Source organism: Purpureocillium lilacinum (genome assembly GCF_023168085.1).
Source record: "Purpureocillium lilacinum CBS 284.36 DNA, scaffold_3, whole genome shotgun sequence".
In the NCBI taxonomy this organism is placed as follows: Eukaryota; Fungi; Ascomycota; class Sordariomycetes; order Hypocreales; family Ophiocordycipitaceae; genus Purpureocillium; species Purpureocillium lilacinum.
Genome location: NW_027072113.1, coordinates 3,510,756 through 3,531,447, shown reverse-complemented (window position 1 = coordinate 3,531,447; position 20,692 = coordinate 3,510,756). Strand labels below are relative to the sequence as shown.

At 57.7% G+C, this 20,692-nt stretch overlaps 7 protein-coding genes across 7 annotated transcripts; 5 read left to right on the top strand and 2 right to left on the bottom strand.

Annotated features, from left to right (window-relative positions):
- Positions 1-647: 647 nt before the first annotated feature.
- Positions 648-2,863, bottom strand: PLICBS_004641 (GTPase required for pre-60S ribosomal subunit nuclear export and maturation; the record flags this gene model as incomplete). Its single annotated transcript, XM_018325995.1, has 3 exons — positions 648-1,562; positions 1,989-2,706; positions 2,766-2,863. The coding sequence occupies 3 exons, from the start codon at positions 2,861-2,863 to the stop codon at positions 648-650; spliced, it is 1,731 nt and encodes a 576-aa protein (XP_018175747.1).
- Positions 2,864-3,559: 696 nt separating this feature from the next.
- PLICBS_004640 (uncharacterized protein) lies at positions 3,560-4,150 on the top strand (the record flags this gene model as incomplete). The annotated part of the gene is made up of 1 exon (XM_018325996.1): positions 3,560-4,150. The coding sequence occupies one exon, from the start codon at positions 3,560-3,562 to the stop codon at positions 4,148-4,150; it is 591 nt and encodes a 196-aa protein (XP_018175748.1).
- Positions 4,151-4,497: 347 nt separating this feature from the next.
- PLICBS_004639 (uncharacterized protein) lies at positions 4,498-7,956 on the bottom strand (the record flags this gene model as incomplete). Its single annotated transcript, XM_018325997.1, has 4 exons — positions 4,498-7,178; positions 7,253-7,543; positions 7,615-7,727; positions 7,793-7,956. 4 exons carry the CDS (start codon positions 7,954-7,956, stop codon positions 4,498-4,500), a joined length of 3,249 nt encoding a protein of 1,082 aa, XP_018175749.1.
- Positions 7,957-9,185: 1,229 nt separating this feature from the next.
- PLICBS_004638 (uncharacterized protein) lies at positions 9,186-10,453 on the top strand (the record flags this gene model as incomplete). Its single annotated transcript, XM_065600562.1, has 2 exons — positions 9,186-9,650; positions 9,740-10,453. The coding sequence occupies 2 exons, from the start codon at positions 9,186-9,188 to the stop codon at positions 10,451-10,453; spliced, it is 1,179 nt and encodes a 392-aa protein (XP_065456634.1).
- A 1,611-nt stretch (positions 10,454-12,064) lies between these two features.
- On the top strand, positions 12,065-13,579 carry PLICBS_004637 (uncharacterized protein; the record flags this gene model as incomplete). The annotated part of the gene is made up of 2 exons (XM_065600561.1): positions 12,065-12,317; positions 12,450-13,579. 2 exons carry the CDS (start codon positions 12,065-12,067, stop codon positions 13,577-13,579), a joined length of 1,383 nt encoding a protein of 460 aa, XP_065456633.1.
- Positions 13,580-14,317: 738 nt separating this feature from the next.
- Positions 14,318-16,854, top strand: PLICBS_004636 (elongation factor G, mitochondrial; the record flags this gene model as incomplete). The annotated part of the gene is made up of 4 exons (XM_018326000.2): positions 14,318-14,487; positions 14,547-14,658; positions 14,720-16,746; positions 16,800-16,854. The coding sequence occupies 4 exons, from the start codon at positions 14,318-14,320 to the stop codon at positions 16,852-16,854; spliced, it is 2,364 nt and encodes a 787-aa protein (XP_018175752.2).
- A 2,132-nt stretch (positions 16,855-18,986) lies between these two features.
- Positions 18,987-20,113, top strand: PLICBS_004635 (uncharacterized protein; the record flags this gene model as incomplete). The annotated part of the gene is made up of 3 exons (XM_065600560.1): positions 18,987-19,095; positions 19,468-20,032; positions 20,107-20,113. 3 exons carry the CDS (start codon positions 18,987-18,989, stop codon positions 20,111-20,113), a joined length of 681 nt encoding a protein of 226 aa, XP_065456632.1.
- Positions 20,114-20,692: the final 579 nt, after the last annotated feature.

The following is a 20,692-nucleotide window of genomic DNA, read 5'->3' as shown; positions in this document are numbered from 1 at the left end:
CATCATAGGAGCAACATGAGGTGAGGGTCCAGTGCCGCGGGCGTATGGTCGACAGGATCACGCAAGTCCATGACCTGTTCCGCCTACCGCTACGAGACATATTTACACAACACTGGCTCCAGCAAGTCGGCCACATACGGCACCGCGATGGCGATCAACGACCAATTGCGAAAGGGCGAGACCATCAAAGTTTACGGGCCAAGAAGTTCAGTCGACGTGACCACACACATGGGTATCAAATTGCTAGTATAGGTCATCACACATATCGACACCTTTCATCCGGCGTGGGCCGTATCCCTGCCCAGCCGGCAGGGAGTGTCGTACGCGGCTACCATCATTTGAGCCGTGAACCTCTGACGCGGGGACGAGCATGTGGATGCAAGCTGCGCCCAGTCAGGTGGCTGGGTACGCCGACCGACAAGCGCTCACAATATACGGAGTAAACGCCCTCACCTGCAACGGTCCGTCATTGCCGCATAGACGGGGACGGCCACACGGAGATTATGGGTGCCGGCGACGGGGCCGTGACGAATGCTCGCTTCATCATGGCAGGCCGACGAGACCTGGCACGGTGGCTAGGTCCAGACGAGTGGGCGGACGCACCCAGCATATGGCCGGGTAATCGGGTTGAGTAGTCCGCTGTCTCGTCAGGTCGCGGCTCGCCGGCGAGGCCTCTTAGTCGGCCGCGAACCACCATGCTGCCGCCCTGTATCGGTCGACTCGGTGACGGCATCCTTGTCACTGCCCAACGTCTCCGCCGCGTCCTCGCTAGATGTCGCCCCATCCACCCCCGCAGCGTCGACATCGCTGCCGAAACCCTCGAAAGGTCCTTCACCAGTGCTGCCTTCGTCATCGGTCAACGATAGGACGCCAGAATCGCCAGAAGTATCCGCCGGTCGTTTTCTCGGCATCTCCCCAAGTTTCCCGTTGCGCCCTTCCAAAGCGTCTTCATCGTCCTCGTCCTTGGGTGCCGGCGTGAACCATGGTATCTTGCCCCGCATGAAGTCATTCAGTACCATCTTCGCCACGCCATCTAGGTCCGGCTCGCCACCCCGCAGAAGGCGGCCACTCTTCCTGGCGAGCAGCTCCAACAGTTCAGTGGCATTTCCCCAGCCCTTCAACTCATAGGTTTTCTCCATGTGATGATGCTTCACCCGGCCCAGCACGGCGCTGATGTACTGCTCCGGATGCTCCACCTTTTCGACGCGGACGACGCCACGGAGAATAAGATCGGTCGGCGTATCCGTACTCGAGGGCGGGACCACACCCGGGCAGTCTATGAGGTAAATACGCTTCATGAGGCTGACGTACTGCCACACTTTTGTCTCCCCTGGTATAGGGGCGACGTTGCAGACCTTCTTCTTAAGCAACGTATTGATGATGGACGATTTTCCCGTGTTGGGACCGCCAATGAGGCCCACCGATATCTGTTTCCTGTCCGAATGGAGGCTCGAAAACTGCCGCAGCAGCTGGATCAATGAACCCTTGCCGAAGGAATTGGTGATGCTTGCATGGAACGCGAGAGTAGGGTACTCCTTGGAAAGACTGCGCACCCAACCGGCCTATTTGTCGAGATCAGCACAGGTACTCATTCGATTCCTTCGACAAAACGCGGAGAGAGGCCGAGAAAGAGAGAAGAAAGGAAATATGTACGAGTCGTAACTAAGAAGTCACCAGTGGGATCGTCGTGTATAGACAGTGGTAGACCTCAACTCATTCGACACACGTGCCATCTCACGATAGTGACCAAAACGGCACCCATCAGCCACCAGCACGGGTGCTAGGGCAGTCGAGAATGGCAAATTCAATCTCCCAATGCCGTAACAGACGACCTTCATGAAGAAAATGAAGGAAGGCGTCCTGACAAAAAGCATTGGGAAGCGCCCAGGGCGTAATTCAAAGACCTTCAACCAAACATGGGTACGGGGAGAATCAAAAAGGGGGGCGAGATGACCCATATGACTTGGTAAAAAGGGATCGGGACATACCGCAACGCTTGTAGGGACCAAGTCGCACTTGTTCAAGACGAAGATCAAGTGCTTGTGGGGGGCTTCTTCCTTGAGATATTTCTCAACGCTTCTGCAACGAGTGCCAACCGGATCCCTGGCGTCGAGCACGTGAATGACGACGTCCGAGGAGTCAATGACCTTGTAAAGCTCATTCCATATCCTCTTACTCTGACCCTTGTCGAATACGGGCTCGATTGCCATGGAGACCTGCTCTTCGTTGTCACCTTGACCGCTCAGGAGCTTTGCTTGTTCCAGGCGGTCTTGGTACGAGTCCATACTCTTCTCCGTGTCGTCGGCGAGATCCTCCAAGGAGCTCACGCCAAGCTTAACGCGCTTGCGCTGTGCCCTGGGGCCGAAGGTGTCGGCGAAGGGAGAGCTCTCGACAGTCATCTTGGCTCTGTGCTGTTTGATGCCGTTGGTGTCCTGACCGTCTCGGATGAGGCTCATGGGTAGCTTGTTGGACTTCAGGAGCACTTGGTACGGGTCATTGGCCTTCTCTGCCATGGCCTCACGGAACGCCTTGAGCGTGTCCTGAGAGACAACCCGAGTATTTGTAAACCACTTGCGGTTTGGCTCGATCCGGGCGTTTGGGATGTCGCGCGACTGGTATGAGGCGGCCTTGGTGATCTGTCCGTCTGCATTTCTCTGCACCTTGCCCTCCTTGTACATGCTCAAAGCCTTGACCTTCTTCGCATTTCTGGAGCTTGTCAGTAATGCCGGCATAGTGGAACGAAAAGTGATGGTTGTTGTGCGCACCGGTAGAAGTTCTCGCCTTTGACGCGCACGTTGCCAAGGCCATCGCCGGTCTTGCCTTGGCGCTCACGCCGGCTGGCTTCCTTCTTCCCGGTTCCCATGACTGCGATGTATGCCGTCGACCGGGTGAGGTAGCAGAAGGCGGCTGCTGCGATCAAGGCCGAGTATGGCGGTTGCGCGGAAAACGCAGCGCAGAGAAGTAGGGGGAACAACTTTTTTTGTCCTGGGCGCTTGCGCTAGGATTTTTTTTTTGGACGAGGAAGAGGACCCACCCACCCAACTGGGCCCGGCACCGCCCAGGTCTCCTGGCTCCGGATAATCATCTCTCCACCGCCGGGCATTTGCTCCAACAAAATTTCCCAGCCTCGAAGCGGGAGCATTACAATGCGACTGGCCGTCGTCTCCCTACCCGACTCCTCTGCAAAGCGACTTGCGCACCGGCCCTTATTTAACCGCGGGAGTAAGGGGTCGAAAAGATGCCAACAAACGTGACCGGCTCGTATGGTCGTCTGGGACTTCGCAATGTCTTAACAGCCTTTCGGACGTTCTCAACGTCGCGGCCCTCGGAATCCAACATCGTGCCCCCCGAGTCACCGTCCTACATTCGCCTTCCCACACCTGCTCAATCTGATGAAACAAAGCCTCCGCGAGTCAGAGGTCATCTTCCCGTACCGAGGGAGATATTTCCGCGCCCCGAAGGAGACCGAAAAGTGCAACCAGATTACATTCAGCGCACTGCACCGAAGCCGTCGAAACAGCGAGCTCCTTCCAACGATGCCCAACGATGGAAGGCTGCAATGGCGGAGAATCGACGACAAAATCTCGAGGGAAGTCTACAGGCCCTCTGGGAAAGGCGATCTGCAAGCGACAAGCTGCGCAATACACGCGTTAGCCGCAAGTTCAACGAGCACAACAAGGCTGCGGCTGCCCCCGAGCGCGAAGACGATGTATTGACACGTAGCACTGTCCTGGACGCGATGCTGGACACCGAAGTGTACCCGGATCCCCAGCGGTTCTCTCGTGCTGATCGCAGCCGCACAAAGGTTCTGGCCAGGGACGCGGCTAAGCGAGAAGCCAGGCGCGATGCGCTCATGGAGCTGTATATCAGCGCTTCGAACTTCATTGTACAAGAAAGCGAGCTGCGCGCCGAGATTGACAGGCTCTTCACCGAGGACTATTTCAGAAAGCAGAGCCAAGCTGTCAATCGCTACGGTGCCACGGAAAACACCTGGGGCATATACGGCAAGCCGCCCTCCATCGCCAACATGCTGGAGACGTCTACGGGCACATCAACAAAACTGATGGATTACTACGAGTCCGAGTATGATCGATCTGTTAAACGGCAGAAGAAAATCGCGGAGGACCTGACAGGCGGGAAGATGGAGTGATCGTGTTCGATACGTGTACAACTAGTGAAGAAGGCTTCAGCGGCATATAATCAATCATGCTACGACCATCCCTCCACCGTCAGGCGATCCGTCGTCCTTTAAGATATCACCATGTGATGCAACACACACCCCCGGAACTGGTCGAGCGGTACGTCATGGTTAGGCATTGCGAGAGTTCAAGGTGAAAGTCTACGCTGTCGACGTGGCTCCGACTTGTCTACGAGCATTCCTGACACATTCCTTCCACGGCAATGGCACTAAATTCTCGGCTCTATTCTTTCTCGTCTCGTACATGGCAGCAACCCGTCTTCCGCCCTGCGAAGCCTTGCAACTTCATAACGGTGAGTCTATCGCTTCTCAACAAGCAGTACGTGCATGGCTGCATAAGCCAAAAGGATGAAAGAAGCGGCGAAAATACCGAGGTTCCGAATATCTGTCCACAGCGCGCTATTGTTGAAACCGAATGAGCTGAGAATAGCCGCGCCTGGAACGGTAATATCCAGTCCGTACTTTTTGTCGACTAGTGTTAATTCAACCACCTCATTGACGATGAGCGACTCAAATCCGTAATGGAAGATAGAGAGCGTTTGCAGCCAGAGAGCGCCGGCCGGCGTGGCGTCGTGATTGAGGAGAAAGCCGGCAAAGAGCAGGCTGAAAAGCATAACCAGGCTGCCAATGAGGTTGGCGACGCTGCCGTCTTTGCATACGATGCCGATGAACAGGCATATCGCCGCGGCGGCCAGATTGAAGAGGACCAGCACCAGGATGAACTTGAAGAAGTGGGCCGAGTCTGGAACCAACCCGGTCATGGGATACACAATGGACCCCATAAGAATGGGCGGGACAATTCGCAGTGGAATGATATCAAACAAAACCTTGGCTGCGAAGTATGTCGCCGGAGAGTAATAGCCGTTTGCGCGCTCCCGCACGAAGAGCAGGCGCTCGGTAGCGAAGACATTCAGACTGGTAAGTGTGCTGAACCCAAAGAGCGCAAGGAGGAAGAAGAAGAGGCCGAGGCGGTTCTGGAAACCCGGAATGTCGTCCGTGAGCCCGTAGAACAGATACCCAGAAAAGACCGCTAGTATGATGGCGATGGCGTAGTGGGTCAGCATCAACATCGGGTTTCTGTACAGATTCTTCCACGTCCTCTGAGAAAGAATCAGAAACTGTCGCAGATAGCCAACTCGGGCGTAACCCCTTCCCATGGCAGTTTTGTTCAGAGCAATGGGGCTATCGGTGTCATAGCCGTTTGAGTTGGCGCCATTTGCCTCTCCTGCTGCTGAGATGGCTTGATGGATCTCAGCAAGCATGGCAGAGGTAATATTAGAGTGGCTAAACGCCTGCGTCATCAGGTCCAGGTCTGTGCCGGTCATGGCGGACGGTGGCAGGTCGTGAGGATCCTCTTCAAGCCCGGACTGCGTGGTGTTGGGCGGATTGGTCTGGAGCCTGTAGGCTAGGGCGTCCTCACCGCCGGCGTCCGAAGAGGCTGCTGTGTCCACCGCATGCCTTCTCCTGGTGAAAAGCTCTCGCTCCTGGCGGGCGCGAACCGAATCCCGACGAAGATTTCTTGGCCTCGGTGACTGTGAAGGCTCCGCGTTGCTGTCTTCCCCGGAGATGCTCGCTATTGATTTCACGGCTCTGGTACTACTGGGGCCTAGGCTCGACACATCAGCAGCGACAGTGCCATCGTCAACGGAGGTGCTGCTTCCTGCGTGCATGGTGAGGTCGACAAGATAATCGGCAATGTTAAATCCAGGAGGGCATTCGTAACCAATCGAGTCAAAGAACGCTTGGCAATGCGAGAAGGGGCCTGAGTAGACGGTCTTTCCCTGCGCCAGCAGAAGGAGCCTATCGAAAAGCGCAACGATGTTGGAGCGCGGCTGATGGATGGTAAAGATGACGGTCCTCTTGTAAGTCTTGGCCAGGGTGACAAGACACTCGACGACATTGTACGCGTTGTATGCGTCAAGACCGCTCGTCGGTTCATCCAGAAACAAGATGGACGGGCTGGTGACGAGCTCACAGGCTATGCCCACGCGACGCTTCTCGCCGCCCGAGATGCCGCGGCCTTTGCCCTCTTCAGAGCCGATGAGTGAGTCGCGGATATGGTGAATTCCGAGTTCCCTCTCCACCTCCAAAACCCTTTGTTCCTTCGCCGCGCGACCCATGTCGCGTGGCAGTCGTAGCAGGGCGCTGTTGAGGATGGTCTCGTGAACCGTGAGCGTTGGGAGCATGGTGTCCTCTTGGTCAACGAAGCCCACCACTTTCTTGTACTCCGAGGTGCCAACCTTCTCGCCGTTGACATAAAAGTCGCCGCTGACCAGACCACGCTTGTTCTTTCGTGCCAAGATATCAAGAAGGCTTGTCTTTCCCGCCCCCGACGCCCCCATGATGGCGGTGACCTCGCCCGGGTGGCAGATCCCACGTATGCCGGAGAGAATGCTCTTGCCGTTGAGCGAATAGGAGACGTTGGAAAAGTACAAGGCAGCGGGCTTGTGATCGGCCATGAGCTTCGTGCTCTCGTCGTCTGAGTCCTCCAAGCGGATAGCACCATACTTGAGCTTGCGACGTGAAAGGAACCACGTCAGGACGATCACGGCGACGACAAAGAGGGCACAGCCTGCAATTACGCCAGCTATTAGTGGCGTGTTGATTTGCTTGACTGGACGCCGATAGCCTGGCACTTCTGTCTCGTAGAGGCACTCGCCAGCGCGGCAGTCGAGCAAAATGCTGGAATCTCCGATGAGATCGTGAATTAGCTTGTCCATTTCGGGCTCGGTAAAGGCGCAGTCGTGAGAACCGCCGCCCCGCTGAGTGCATGCAAAGCCACCGGGGCCCTGAATGGCCTGATCCAGGAAGTCGGACAAGTCGATCGAGCCGTCCTTGCCGCACAGCATGCGACCGGGAATGCAGCTACAGCTGATGTGCTCACACTTATATGAGGTCGTATTCTTTGTTTCGCCGAAGTCGGCGCCTGAGTCGCAATCGGTGAGGTGGCAGTAGAAGGACTCGACGGCGTCGACCCAGACTGAGCCAAGGGAGTTAGCACGCTGCTCATCTTCCTGTGTGGGTTTTTTTGAATGCGGCACAGAGTCCACGTACATTGGAAGTCGCAGGTGGCCTCTTCCTTTTTGCAGGTAAAGGTGACCTCCGGGCGCTGCTCGCCCAGCAGCCCCGTGATTTGCTTGTTTGTGACATCGCAGATCTGGTGGTTATAGTTGACAACCTCGCCATTCTGATAGCAGACACCACCAGCACCCGTCTCCATAAGGGCGTTGCACGCCTTGTTCTCGGTGCAAACGTTGCAGTTGATGCCGGCCCAGCCTGGATCACACTCACAACTGCTGCCAGAGCGCATAGGCCGATCCTTGCCGCGGCCAAGGGAGCCGCACACTAGGCGACATGCCGGTCAGTACATGGTAGAAGAACGCGGCCTCGGGGTGGAGGAGGCTTCAAGTGCATACGTGGCTCAAGGCAGTCATCGCCGCCGAATCCGTCGGGGCAGTGGCATTTGCCATTGTACTCGTTGCAGTCGGCGTATTGGGCGCAGGTATGGGCCGGCAAGAGGCAGTTGAAGCTGTGGTAAGTGCAGGCGTTAGCAGGAGTCTCACTTGCCACGGCTCTGGTAACGTAAGAGCTTACCACGGCGGGCAGCCGTCGGGGCGGTCGTTCATGAGCGCCAGCTGAGCCCGCAGCATGTCGGCGGTCGAGAGGCTCGAGTTGCTGTAGGCCATGGTGAGGTAGGGCAGGAGGGCAACGGCGACGGTGCCGGCCAGCAGCAGACTGCTACGGGCCGAGGAAGCCATGGCGTCGAGGAACGTGTGACTGACGACGATGTCGCGGAGGAGGGGGAAGGTGAGGGCGACGACGTGCGGTGGTTGAGCCGGGGCTGGCGGGGCGACACGGACTGTCCCCGAAGCGATGAGACGCGGGCAGGCACGCTGGTTGCTTGTATCAGCGTCGTTTGTTTCTGTCACTGTCGCTGACGCCGCCCCTGGCTATGACGACGGCACGGCGCTGGGGTGGACAGGTGCAAAGTGCCGTGCCTAAGGTACGTACCCGGACGAGGCGCGGCAGGTACCTAGGCACTTGATGTACGAGTAAGGTACTGACAGAGGTGGGTACTCGTTAGTACTGGCTGACCAAGGTGGCTTTCAATGCAAAATGAATATGGGCCAAGCCGGGGGATGGGGGGGGGGGGGGGGGGGGGGGGGGGAGACGGAGTGGATTGTGATAGGCCGCTGCCTGCTTGTTCAAGCCCGGGCAAGTTGTCCCCGTGCCTGGGCGCTGCCTCGTCGTCGGATCTCGTGGACAATAAGTACTACGAAGTACCTGAGTAGGTACTTGTCGCTATGTACCACAGTGGGTACCTAGGTACTAGAAGTACTACCTAGGTAGTAGGTACTGCCATTATGGTCTTTTGCGAGGAAACAGGCGGCACTGCTCCACCGCAGCTTGTTGGCCCGGTCATGCCATCCATGGATGATTGCCCGAGCACTCGCCTCCTTCCGCTCCACTGGAGACGCCTGTGCTTCGAGGCATCTCGTCGTTGCCGCGGGCCGGCCACGTGGGGAGGCATCGTCGTCCCGAGTCGACATGCAGTACGTACCGGAATAGCGCATGGGCTGTCTCAGGAAGGCGCCCAGGTCCGTGTGCCACAGTGCTTGCTCGCTCGCGACTTTCTCACCTCTCATGGCCCCTGCCTGTGCTGACGGGGCTGCCAGGTGGCTGCGCAAGCTCGTGGTGGCCACGGCTCCATGGGTCGAGGCGGGCCGAAGGTCCGACGCGGCTTGAACGCGGGGTTTCGATGGGGGGAGCTGGCTTGGCAGCGTTCGTGGAGCTCCGCACTGGAGGTACTGGTGTTAAGTTAGGAGCTTGGGATGTTGGCATGAGCGGTGGAAAGTTACTACTTAATGGCCTTGCCCTAGGTCAGTACACTGCCTTGCCACAGCATCGCCGGGACCTGCCTGTCATCCATTGCCGAAGGCATCTCTGGTCGACACCTCCAGAAGCCGCGGCAACGGCACGAATCGCCATGGTTCTCATCGCACCATTCGCAGTGGAGCAGTGGATGGACGAGTACGAGACCACACCGGGCGTGCTCAACGTGGCCGAGACGTGCTGCTCGTCCATTTCCATCGACGACATGTGTCGACTGTGCGAGAATAAGGGGGGGCCAGGCCCTTTTCAGACAGCCACACGGCTCACATACGGCTCCATCCGCGGTTCCCCCGTCCTTCGAGACCGCATTGCCGCTCTGCATAGCCAAGGTGCGAGTGAGACGCTGACCGCTGACAATGTCATCGTCACCCAAGGGGCCATCGGTGCCAACTTTCTGGCCCTGTATAGTCTCGTGGGCCCTGGGGACCACGTCATATGTGTGTATCCGACTTACCAGCAGCTGTACTCCGTCCCTCAGAGCCTCGGGGCCGAAGTCAGCCTGTGGCGCCTGCGCGAGGACAGGGCCTATGCCCCAGACCTGGGGGAGCTGGGCGGCCTTGTCCGCCACAATACCAAGGCTCGTTTCCTCCCTCTGGGGACGCGGTATGAGAGGTGAAGATGAACACTGACCACGTGTCGCGATTGTAGATGATAATCATCAACAACCCGAACAACCCCACCGGCCAAGTGATAGCCGGGGACGTGTTGCAGGGAATTGCCGATTTTGCGGAGCAAAGGGGGATTATACTCCTTTCAGACGAGGTCTATCGGCCGCTGTTCCATGACCAGTCTGAGGGCAGTCTGAGCGTGCCACCGTCAGCTACGGCGTTGCGATGCAGCAGGACGGTGGTGACCGGATCCATGTCCAAGGCATTCTCCTTGGCTGGGATTCGAGTGGGCTGGATCGTTTGCAAAGACGCAGGCATCATGGAAGCTATGGTGGCCGCACGTGACTACACGACCATCAGCGTGTCCCAACTGGACGACCAAGTTGCGAGCTACGCCTTGTCACCAGCGGTGAACAAGCCATTACTCGAGCGCAACCTGTCTCTGGCAAGACACAATGCTGGCCTGGTCAACGCCTTTGTGGAGAGTCACACGTCGGTGTGCCGGTGGGTGCGACCGGTTGCAGGAACGACTGCCTTCATACAATTCTTGAAGCGAGGGAAGCCAGTCAATGACGTGGACTTTTGTGTAGACCTCCTCAACGCAACCAAGGTCCTTGTGTGCCCCGGGTCGCACTGCTTTGGCGGCGACCATGACTTCGAGGGATTCGTGAGGGTAGGGTACGTCTGTGACACGGCAGTGCTGGAGGAGGCGCTCAGGAGACTCGGCCGCTATGTCCGTGAAAAGCTGGTCTAAGCCGTTGACGCATTCCAACAGAGCGTTGATGAGCCACTGGGTACGAAAGTGGCTCTTGGGTCATGTCTTGCGAATGCGGGAAGGACAAGAGACCTTGACGGGGTCGATGACGACGGGTGTGCTGTGGGAGTTTCAAGGGACGAAGACCGAGCTCGAGCTGAGTTTGACGCCCCCGTCCGACGCCGCCTTGAGCTTACACGTAGGTACGAGACGTACCAAAGCTCCGGCCCTTCCTCGTGCTTGATGCGTCTGCGATTTGGGTCGAGGTGCGTCAAGTTGCCGCTCTGCTTGGAGTGCCTTATTACCTACCTAGCTACTAGCAGGCAGGCGAGGTGCGAACCTTGCCTACCCAAGGTACGTAGTGGGCGTGCTTTGGCGCGGGATGACGTATGCGAACGGTTTGATTCCAGAGGCTCTAACTGCTTACTGCTTGCTGTAATTACGTGCGTCGCAGGCATTGCAGTCTGCCCGGCGGCCTGAGCATGGCTAATCTTGACTAAGTGTCCAGGAAAGGTGGCAGTCTTGCTGACGGCAATCACTTTATTGCCCATCTGGCACTGTCGGATGGCAGTAACTAAAGTTACATCGGTACCGACAAGCCTACCTGGTACGAGGCAGCTCCTCCGGGGACGTCGTCCGTCGCGCCCCCTCGAGAAGCAGGCTTTCCGACGTGGACGTCTGGAGGATGGATAGAGCGAGATGGCGGCGGAAAGCTCGACGGCGGCATCATCAGGCCAGTCGGGCTTACCGGGAACACGCGTGGAAGTAGATCGGTGTGCGTCCGCCCGTCGTGGCTGTGCGTTGCTCGGGAGGCGCCATGAAACTTGCAACGTTGGTGGTTCGGCACGGCGGCCCACTGGCAGAAGCTAATTCATTCCGTCGTATCCGCAGGCGCGCGCTTGATCTCGTCGTCAGCTTTGCGGTGCCGCGCCGCTGTCTCAGACCCCGACCCGACCGCCGCCACACCTGGGCTGAAAAGCTTCTTGCCGGCTTCCCGCGCTCGCATGATGCGCGCTGGCGCGGCGTCATGGCAGCACAGCCTCGACGTGCTTCCATCCCTCCAACGTCGCGTGCAAGTTCGTACTTGGTACCTCGGCCTACCGAGGAACCAGAGGCGACATGAAGGGAACGAAAATGGGCACTCTCCGTGGCCAACCCGCCTTGACCGGGGTAGGTATCTGCCTGTAGTTGGAGGTAGAGAAGACACACGCCAGTACTTTCAGTTGAGCCCTCCAGTTGCTGGAGGTTGCAACGAGCACTGGCCGCGCGCGTCACCACGGGTGGGCAAGGCAAGGCAGGTAAGGTAGGTACCTACCCATGGTAAAGGTACAACTGCCCCGTGCTGGCACTTCATCTCACTTTGCTTTTTCTTTCCTCGCTGTTCTCAGACCGCCGCGACTCACCTTCGAATCCTGCTCCGTCCCGTCGGGGCCCGTCCCGACGCCCGTCAATCAAGCGCCATCGCCGTGCTGCCTTTGAAGGTGCCGTCGGCAAGGCAGCCCGAATTGCCTACCTCACAACGCCCGACTGACTCCCGCCGGCTCACCCTCGCCCTCGCTGCCTGTGATCGGAGCCCGGAAGTGACTGGTTCGTTGCCCTGAGCATCGGGCGATGAAGTGGTCCGAGCTGGCCCTGTTGGCCCTGGGGCCATGGGGAGCACTGGGGCAGGTGCTGCAATGGCACATTTCCAAGCGTCCCGAGCTGTCTCGACTTCGCCGCCGCGACGGTTCCAGCTTTGACAGCTCCATCAATAATAACTTGGACGAGGGAGGCTACTTTGCCACCGTCAAGATCGGCTCCCCCGGGCAGGAGCTTTCGCTACAGCTTGACACGGGCAGCAGCGATGTATGGGTACCGTGGAGCGGTGCGAAAATATGCCAAGATCAGGCAGATGGAGGCTGCCCCCTCGGAAGCTGTATGCTCGCCGCCTCACCCTCCACTGAGTTGTTTCCCGGGTCCCGTGCCATTACCTGCTGACGTGACGGCGCGACAACAGTCAATCCTCAGCAGTCCAACACCTTCGATGATGTTGGCGAGAACCTCTTCAGCATTCAGTATCAGGACAAGGATTTCGCCAAGGGCGACTACTTCACTGATCGGTTTCAGATCGGCTCGGCCACCCTCGACAACTTGACAATGGGACTTGGCACCTCCACTTCGGTTCCCTACGGACTCATCGGCATCGGCTATGTCAATAACGAGGCGTCGCTGCAGACCACCAAAGAGACATACCCAAACCTGCCAGTCGCTTTGCAACAAGCCGGCCTGATAAAGACTGTTGCCTACAGCCTGTGGCTGAACGATCTGAGCTCCAGTTCTGGCAGCATACTGTTCGGTGGCATTGACACGGAAAAGTATGTTGGCGACCTGGCTACCTTACCGGTCCTGCTCAACAAGCGAGCAGACAACTACACAGAGTTTGCCGTCTCGCTGTACTCGGTCGAGGCCTCCAGCAGCAGCGGCAGCGACACGCTAACATCTTCACAACTGCCCGTGAGGGTAGTTTTGGACTCGGGCACCTCACTGACCTACCTGCCCCAGGACATGGCAACTCAGGTATGGGCCGAGGTGGGCGCCGTGTGGGACTCCACCGTCAACGCCGCCGTCCTGCCCTGCTCCTTTGCCAACCATGATGGCCACTTCTCTTTTGTTTTTGCCGGGCCAAAGGGGCCTCGTGTCAACGTCACAATGGACGAACTGGTATTGCCGGTCTCGACAGGCCAAGCGCCACAGTTCACGTCTGGACCATATCGTGGCCAGTCCGTCTGCGAGTTCGGCATCCTGAATCAGACGCAGGCGCCGTATCTACTGGGCGATACCTTCCTGCGTTCAGCCTACGTAGTGTACGATCTGAAGAACAACCAGGTCGGTATTGCCGCCACCGACTTTAACTCGACCAAGACAAACGTGGTGGCTTTTGCGAGCGACGGAGCCCCGATTCCGTCAGCAACGGCCGCGTCCGACCAGGACAGCAATACGCCCCCGCCCCAGGCCACCCAATCTGGTCTTGCCGCTTCGAAGGGGTTCCAAGCAGGGAGTGACGCAGCCATATCAGATCCGTTGTCCCGAGTCGGCGTGTTTGTCGTTGGGCTTACACTGGCTCGCATAATCGCTGTCAGTTGTTGATGATGGGCCGCGGGCGCGGTGGAGCGTGGCACCGACAAAAGCCACACGCGAGATTGCCGGCTCTACTTGCATTGCGTGCAAGGAACCCCAAGTTGAGTTCTGGCGCATAATCGCTACATAATACGATAGACGTACATATATCGATGCGGATAACGACAAGGCATTCAAACGCTTCACGTAAGGCGTGTAAGGGAAGCTCACCGACAGGAAAGCGCCCGCAGGTTAGCTTGTTTGTCAAGGGCATCATGGGCGCCGAGTCGAAGAAAATCATGTCGGGTGCTTGCAGTCGTCGTCCGGGCCATACCTATGCCAGGCAAGGAGAAGGCGAAGTGGTGACAATTCCTTGGCCCCTGGCAACGGCGATGGTGGAGCGCCTTGTTGTGTAGGGACGTATTATGTAATATGTACTCCGTAGGTACTGGCACGATCTCGACCCACACTAAATATCTACTAGCACAATACTGTCTTGCGGCCGTACCAGCGCACCTCTTTTTGGTAAAGGCCGGCTCGCGTCCTGGTGCCCTTTAGTCGCGCAGGCACGTGCCGTCGCGACCAAGCGCAGAGAGCGCCACCCAAAAAAAAAAAGTTTCGAACGAGCTTGGAGGCAGAGAGCCCGCCGGGCCGTCAAATGGACCAAAACGAGCTCGGCTTAAGAACCATCCCTTACCACCGCGAGCAAGCGAGAGACGCAAACACCGCTTTGCGACTCGCGCAGGCCACACGCCGCGGCCCTTCAAGATGAGTGCATCGACGGCCGTCAAGTGGCTCAATCGCCGGCTGCTTCGTGCGACCCAGGGGCCGACCCTAGCAGCTCGCGAGAGCCCGGTTGTCTTCAATCCTTGGAGCTGGCAGGCCGCGCGGTCCTTCACACGGACATGCACACGTCCCGCGAGCGCTGCGCAGGAAGCGTGAGTTGGCCCTCTCCTCCGACGCGCATCCAGAATCTGACTAGGCCGCCTCTCTACAGCCTCAAGAAGGCTCAGGAAGATGCCGCCAGCCTGACGCCTGAGTATGTCGCCGCGAACATGGCCCCAGAAGAGGCCCAGCGACTGTCGCGAGTGCGGAATATTGGCATCGCCGTAAGAACCCACGAACTGTCACCTTTCCGCCCAATTCTCTGCTGACCCTTGTCTTCTCAAGGCCCATATCGACAGCGGGAAAACCACGGCCACCGAGCGAGTCCTCTTCTACACCGGCCGCATCAAGGCCATACACGAGGTAAGGGGCAAGGACGCCGTGGGTGCCAAGATGGACTCGATGGAGCTCGAGCGAGAGAAGGGAATCACCATACAGTCTGCTGCGACATTCTGCGACTGGAAAAAAATGGAAAACGGCAAAGAGGAGACTTATCACTTCAACCTGATTGACACCCCCGGTCACATCGACTTTACCATTGAGGTAGAGCGCGCCCTGCGTGTGCTGGACGGTGCCGTCATGATTCTCTGTGCTGTGAGCGGAGTTCAGTCACAGACGACCACTGTCGACCGCCAGATGAAGCGCTACAATGTCCCGCGCATTTCCTTCATTAACAAGATGGACCGCATGGGTGCCAACCCCTGGAAGGCTGTGGAACAGATCAACTCCAAGCTCAAGGTCCCCGCCGCAGCCATTCAAATTCCCATCGGAGCCGAGGATGAGTTCGAAGGCGTCGTCGACCTCATCGAGATGAGGGCGCTCTACTTCGAAGGACCCCGAGGTACCAAGGTCAGGGTTGCCGACCAGATTCCCGGCCCGCTCCTGGAGCTTGCTAAGGAAAAACGACAAGTTCTCATCGAGAAGCTCGCAGATGTGGACGACGACATGGCCGAGCTGTTCCTGGAGGAGCAGGATCCTACCAATGCTCAGATCAAGGCTGCTATCCGAAGAGCCACCGTTTCCAGGTCCTTCACTCCCGTCCTCATGGGGTCGGCGCTGGCAGACAAGGCAGTCCAGCCAGTGCTCGATGCTGTCTGCGACTACCTCCCAGATCCCGCCCAGGTCGACAATACTGCTCTGGACAAGTCCAAGGGTGAGAAGGAGGTCAAGCTCGTGCCGTACAACTCGTTACCTTTTGTGGGACTGGCATTCAAGCTGGAAGAGAACAATTACGGCCAGCTCACGTACATACGTGTCTACCAGGGAACACTCACAAAGGGCACGTATCTCTACAATTCCCGGACAGACAAGAAGGTGCGGATCCCGCGCATCGTGCGCATGCACTCCAACGAAATGGAGGACGTGTCCGAGGTCGGCGCCGGCGAGATTTGCGCCGTCTTTGGCGTCGACTGTGCGTCCGGTGACACCTTCACCGACGGTGGCCTCCCATACACCATGTCTTCCATGTTCGTACCTGATGCTGTCATGTCGTTGTCGATCAAGCCAAAACGGACCGCGGATGCCGACAGCTTCAGCAAAGCCATGAACCGATTCCAACGCGAAGATCCAACGTTCCGGGTGCATGTCGACTCCGAGAGCGAGGAGACCATCATCTCGGGCATGGGTGAACTCCACCTCGAGGTTTACGTTGAGAGGCTGCGACGAGAGTATAAGACCGAGTGCATCACGGGACAGCCTCGTGTGGCTTATCGGGAGACGATTTCGCGCCGCGCCGACTACGACTACCTCCTGAAGAGACAGAGCGGTGGACCTGGCGACTTTGCCCGTGTGGCAGGATACATCGAGCCCTACGAAAAGCCCGATGAGAACCACTATGAAAGCCAAGTCGTGGGAGGCCATATCCCTGACAAGTTTCTGACAGCTTGCGCCAAAGGCTTCGACCTCGCATGCGAGAAAGGCCCTTTGCTTGGCCACCGCGTCATCGGGGCCAAAATGATTGTCAACGACGGAGCCACTCATGTCACGGACTCATCCGACTATGCCTTCAATCTGGCTACGCAGATGGCATTCCGCAAGGCTTTCACCGACGCTGGTGGCCAGGTTTTAGAGCCGCTGATGAAGACGACCATCACAGCTCCTAACGAGTTCCAGGGCAACATTCTCATGCTCATGAACAAGCGAAACGCCACGATCCATGACACAGAGATCGGCAGTGAAGAATTCATGCTCATTTGCGATTGTAGCCTTAATGCCATGTTTGGCTTCAGCTCACAACTTCGCGCAGCTACGCAAGGCAAGGGCGAGTTCAGCATGGAGTTTAGCCACTATGCCCCGGCGCCCCCTCACCTACAGTAAGCTCATCGATCCTAGCGGGAACGCCAGGATGCGCTAACATGACTTCCAGGAAAGAGCTAGTTGCCAAGTACCAAGCGGAGCTGGAGGCTAAGAGGACCAAGTAATGGACCGCGTCAGCGAAGCCTCCTCACAGCCCATTGGCAACGACTACTCTCCACTTTGTACGATGCGAAGCGATGACGGCGTAGATATACACACAACTGTACTATATTGGAGACGAGCGGCGCAAAAAGTCGTGAACGGCCCTCGTGGGCAGGACTGGTTGAGATTTGAACGTGGCGGATGAACGCCGATATAGACGCTGAGACGCAAGGAACGGGTGGTCAAGGATTTCAAAAAAGGTCAACACCGACGCAGGGCAAGTACCCTGTCGACTTGGCTGTGGTTCAAGTCTCAAGCACAAAGACACTGCCCGCACCAGGACGCTTCGGTTGACATCGTTTCCCGTGAGACTGCTGCTGGTGGGGGTGGACTGGGTTTCTTGAGCCGTGATTGTACGTGTACGGAGTCAGCAGCTTGCACGTCCTGCGTCCGCGTGTCGGACAGGCCACTTGGGCCATTTGCGTGAGAGCGCGCGTTTAACGTTGAAGCACCAGAACTTCAGAGCGAGTTATCATGCCTTGTATCATGCGTGCGAGGCGTGGAAGCTGTTAGTGCCGATGTTAGAAGCGGTGCAGTTGGGATTTCGTTCAAGGCTTGGCAGGGCTTACTTTGGGAGGCTTTTCCGCCACCTCCAGCACCTGGCCCAAGGTACCTAGAGTAAGCATATAACCTAAGATACTTTACCCTATCTACCTAGGTACCTCGACTTCATATTACCGTGCTGAGCGTCACGACAATTTCCTGAACGAGCCGCATTAAAGATCTACCTAAGTACTTAGAATAGCACTCATACCTTATACTATTACTATAGATATATATTAAGTCCCTATTTATAAATAAACTAGTGTCTGTTTCTTATCCTAGTAGTAATACATTTAAAAGTAAGGTTAGTTTAATACCTTAATACTTAGCTAACTACCTAACCTTATAAAAGGCACCAAGTATAAAGTATAGGAGCTATAGCAGGCACCTGTACAATGTGTCTCTGCTAGGTCACAAGTCCAGTGAATTGCTGTTATGGTACGTATGTAGAGGACCTGGCGCTGGAACCCTGACCGCATGGTGGGGCAAAGCTACCCCTTTTTTTCAGGAGCTGGGGCCAGGGGGCAGCCCAGCCAACAGCGTTCCCTGCTAACCTACCCGCGTCGTGGCGCGTCTGAGCTCCCGCGCCGCGGCGTGGGATAAAGTATTACATGTCTTGCCGAACTTGGATTTCATTCCCACGCCCCCGGGCAATGAGAGGTAAAACGTAGTTGTACCCCGTACGTGTGCGTGTAGTACTCGGACACCTTGGCAGGCCCGCCGCAATGCGGAAACAAAGGTGGCAGGTACTTCGTTCGTAGGACAAAGTCCATACAGGCCAAGGTACATGGCACTACTAGATACCAGTGCTTCATCGTGCGTGCCTTGAGGAGATCGGACCAACCTGGAACGGCACCGCACCGGGTCCCGCGCTGTACCTGCGTACCCGCACCTGTGCCCTGACGCGCTTCAGGGCTTTGTCGGGGAACCAGGGCAGGAGCGCTGGAGGTCGTCGACGTCCCAGCTCTCGACTCCCCGTCCCGACAGGGGTGGCTACTGTAACTCCATCAGCCTGCCCTCAGGCACCGGGCGTGAATGACCACGTCTCCCTTCCTGTCCATCTCTCATCTTCCGCTGCCACTTTCCCCCTTGCCTGCCAGCCTGCCTTCGCCTCCCTCGGGAGTCGTCGCCCACGTCGCCCGCCTTCGCCGTCGTTACTGTCAACATCGCCGTCATCGTCGCCGTCCTCATCTCGACGCCTCCCTCGGTGGTGGTCCGAGCCACTTGCGCTGTTGGTGCTGCTCCTCCGCCGTGTACCAGGTTGCCGCCGCCTGCCGTACCGTGCCAACCCGACCTCAAGCATTCAGTCGACCACCCTTATACGCCGCATACACCTACCTTATTCCTACCTACCGTGCCTACCGATTGCCGGACTCACCACGTACGTACAAGCACTGACTCCGGCTCTGTGCGCCGTGGAGCCCGCCGTCGCGTCCGCGCTCTTGCCGCCCTCATCCGTGCGGACCTCGCTTGGCCCGGCCCTCCCTTCCTATCTACTCGGTCCGCTACGAGTACGAATCCGCCCGGCTTCTGCCGCCAAGGCGCCGTCAACATGAGCCAGGTAAAGAACCTGCGCGCCATGTTCGAGAATAAAGGGGACACGAGTCCGGACAGAGGGAGATCGCCTGCTGGTGTCTCAATCGCCCAGTCCAACCCCGCAGGTGCGTATGTTCTACCAACTCGTTCTGATGCATACCTACCTTACTGTCTCGCATTGTACCCCCTCTCCTGCCTGTTACTGTGGCAGTAGCAAGACTGGCGAGTGGCAGGCCCGGTGGCACCCGCATTCAGTCGGCCGTGGCTTACACACCTATCACCTCCCTCCACTTGCACACCCCCCCAAGCCTTTGCCTTCCATTGCCCTCTCGCCCTTTGCCTGCCTACCTGGTACTCAATGACCGCGACACAAGCGCCTTGGCTATCACATACCGAACCTGAAGCATTGCTTCTAGTCAGTCCGAATCGTCCAGTGCTACATTCTTGAACCTACTCACAAGCCCGCGCCGCCGCTGACAAAAGAGCGTCCTACCTAGGCCCCAACGGTGCTGGCTCCCCAAGACCGCTCTCCAAAGTTCGAACCAGCTTCGTTGCTATTGAGAAGGACGGCCGCATAGGGCTCCGACGAGATCCTAGCGGAGAGTCAAGCCTATCGAGACGCCGCACGAGTATCGATACTGACGTCGAGTCAACCTCCACCATACCCGAGAAGCCCCTGGTGGCGTCAACCGACCACCTGACCAAGCCTGCGCGCAAAGTCATGGACACTGTGCCCATACCAGAGTCTCCGAAGACTCCGATTGACCCTTCTGAGCCGTCTCGAGACCCTGAGGGCGCCCCTGCTGCCAACCCCACCAAACGCCTCGACGGTGACAGCTATGCCGCCTCGTCTCCCTCGGCTCGTCCTCCCGCGAAGCCAGACTCTGCGAACAGTCACATCATGCAGATCACGACCAAGGATGCCCCCCCAGACTCAAAGCTCAAAGCACCAAAGTCTTTCAATACCCCATCAAATATTCCGCAGAAGGCCGCGAAGGTGTCCCACAAGGAGAGTTCTGGCTCACTAAACAAGAACGCCAAGCCGCCAGCAAAAACACCAAAGTCTACGCCAGTGCCTACAGCAGCCAGCGGCAAACTTGCTCCCAGGCTTGCTGCGAGAGCCGCCGAACCGTCAGGGCATGAGCCTGGCCCCCCTGCATCGACAAGGAGCACGGCCGTCACATCGCGATCGCAACAACTATCTTCCACCGCGGCTGGTAGAACTCAGTCCCTGAAATTGAGTGGCCAAGACGGCACCGGCTTCGTCAAACCCAAACCTAAATCCCCCACGAAGCCGGTGAATCTTCCGTCCTCCCTGACAGCGCCAACCGCGTCGTCTGCCTCACGTGGTAGCAACTCAAGACAGTCTCTGTCCCGTCAGTCCAGTAGCCCCCAGAATGCCGGAGGTCCCGTTCATCACTCTGCACGAGCGAACCTGTCGGCAACGCCGTCGCTCCATGCGGGCAAGCGGCCAATGTCTGCATTTGGTCGTTCAAGGCCAAGTGTTGGGCCTCCACCGGGAAGGTCATCGCAAGCCGACTCCAGCGTTGCAAAGAGACCGAGCCATGTCGACGAAGGATTCCTTGCGCGCATGACCAGGCCGACACAAGCGTCCTCGTGCAAGACGGCGCGGAAAAGCCCCTCGTCACCTCCAAGAAGGGTCAGACCGAGACCATCTGCCACCGGAATTGGTATCGACCAAACCACCCTCCATGGGCACGT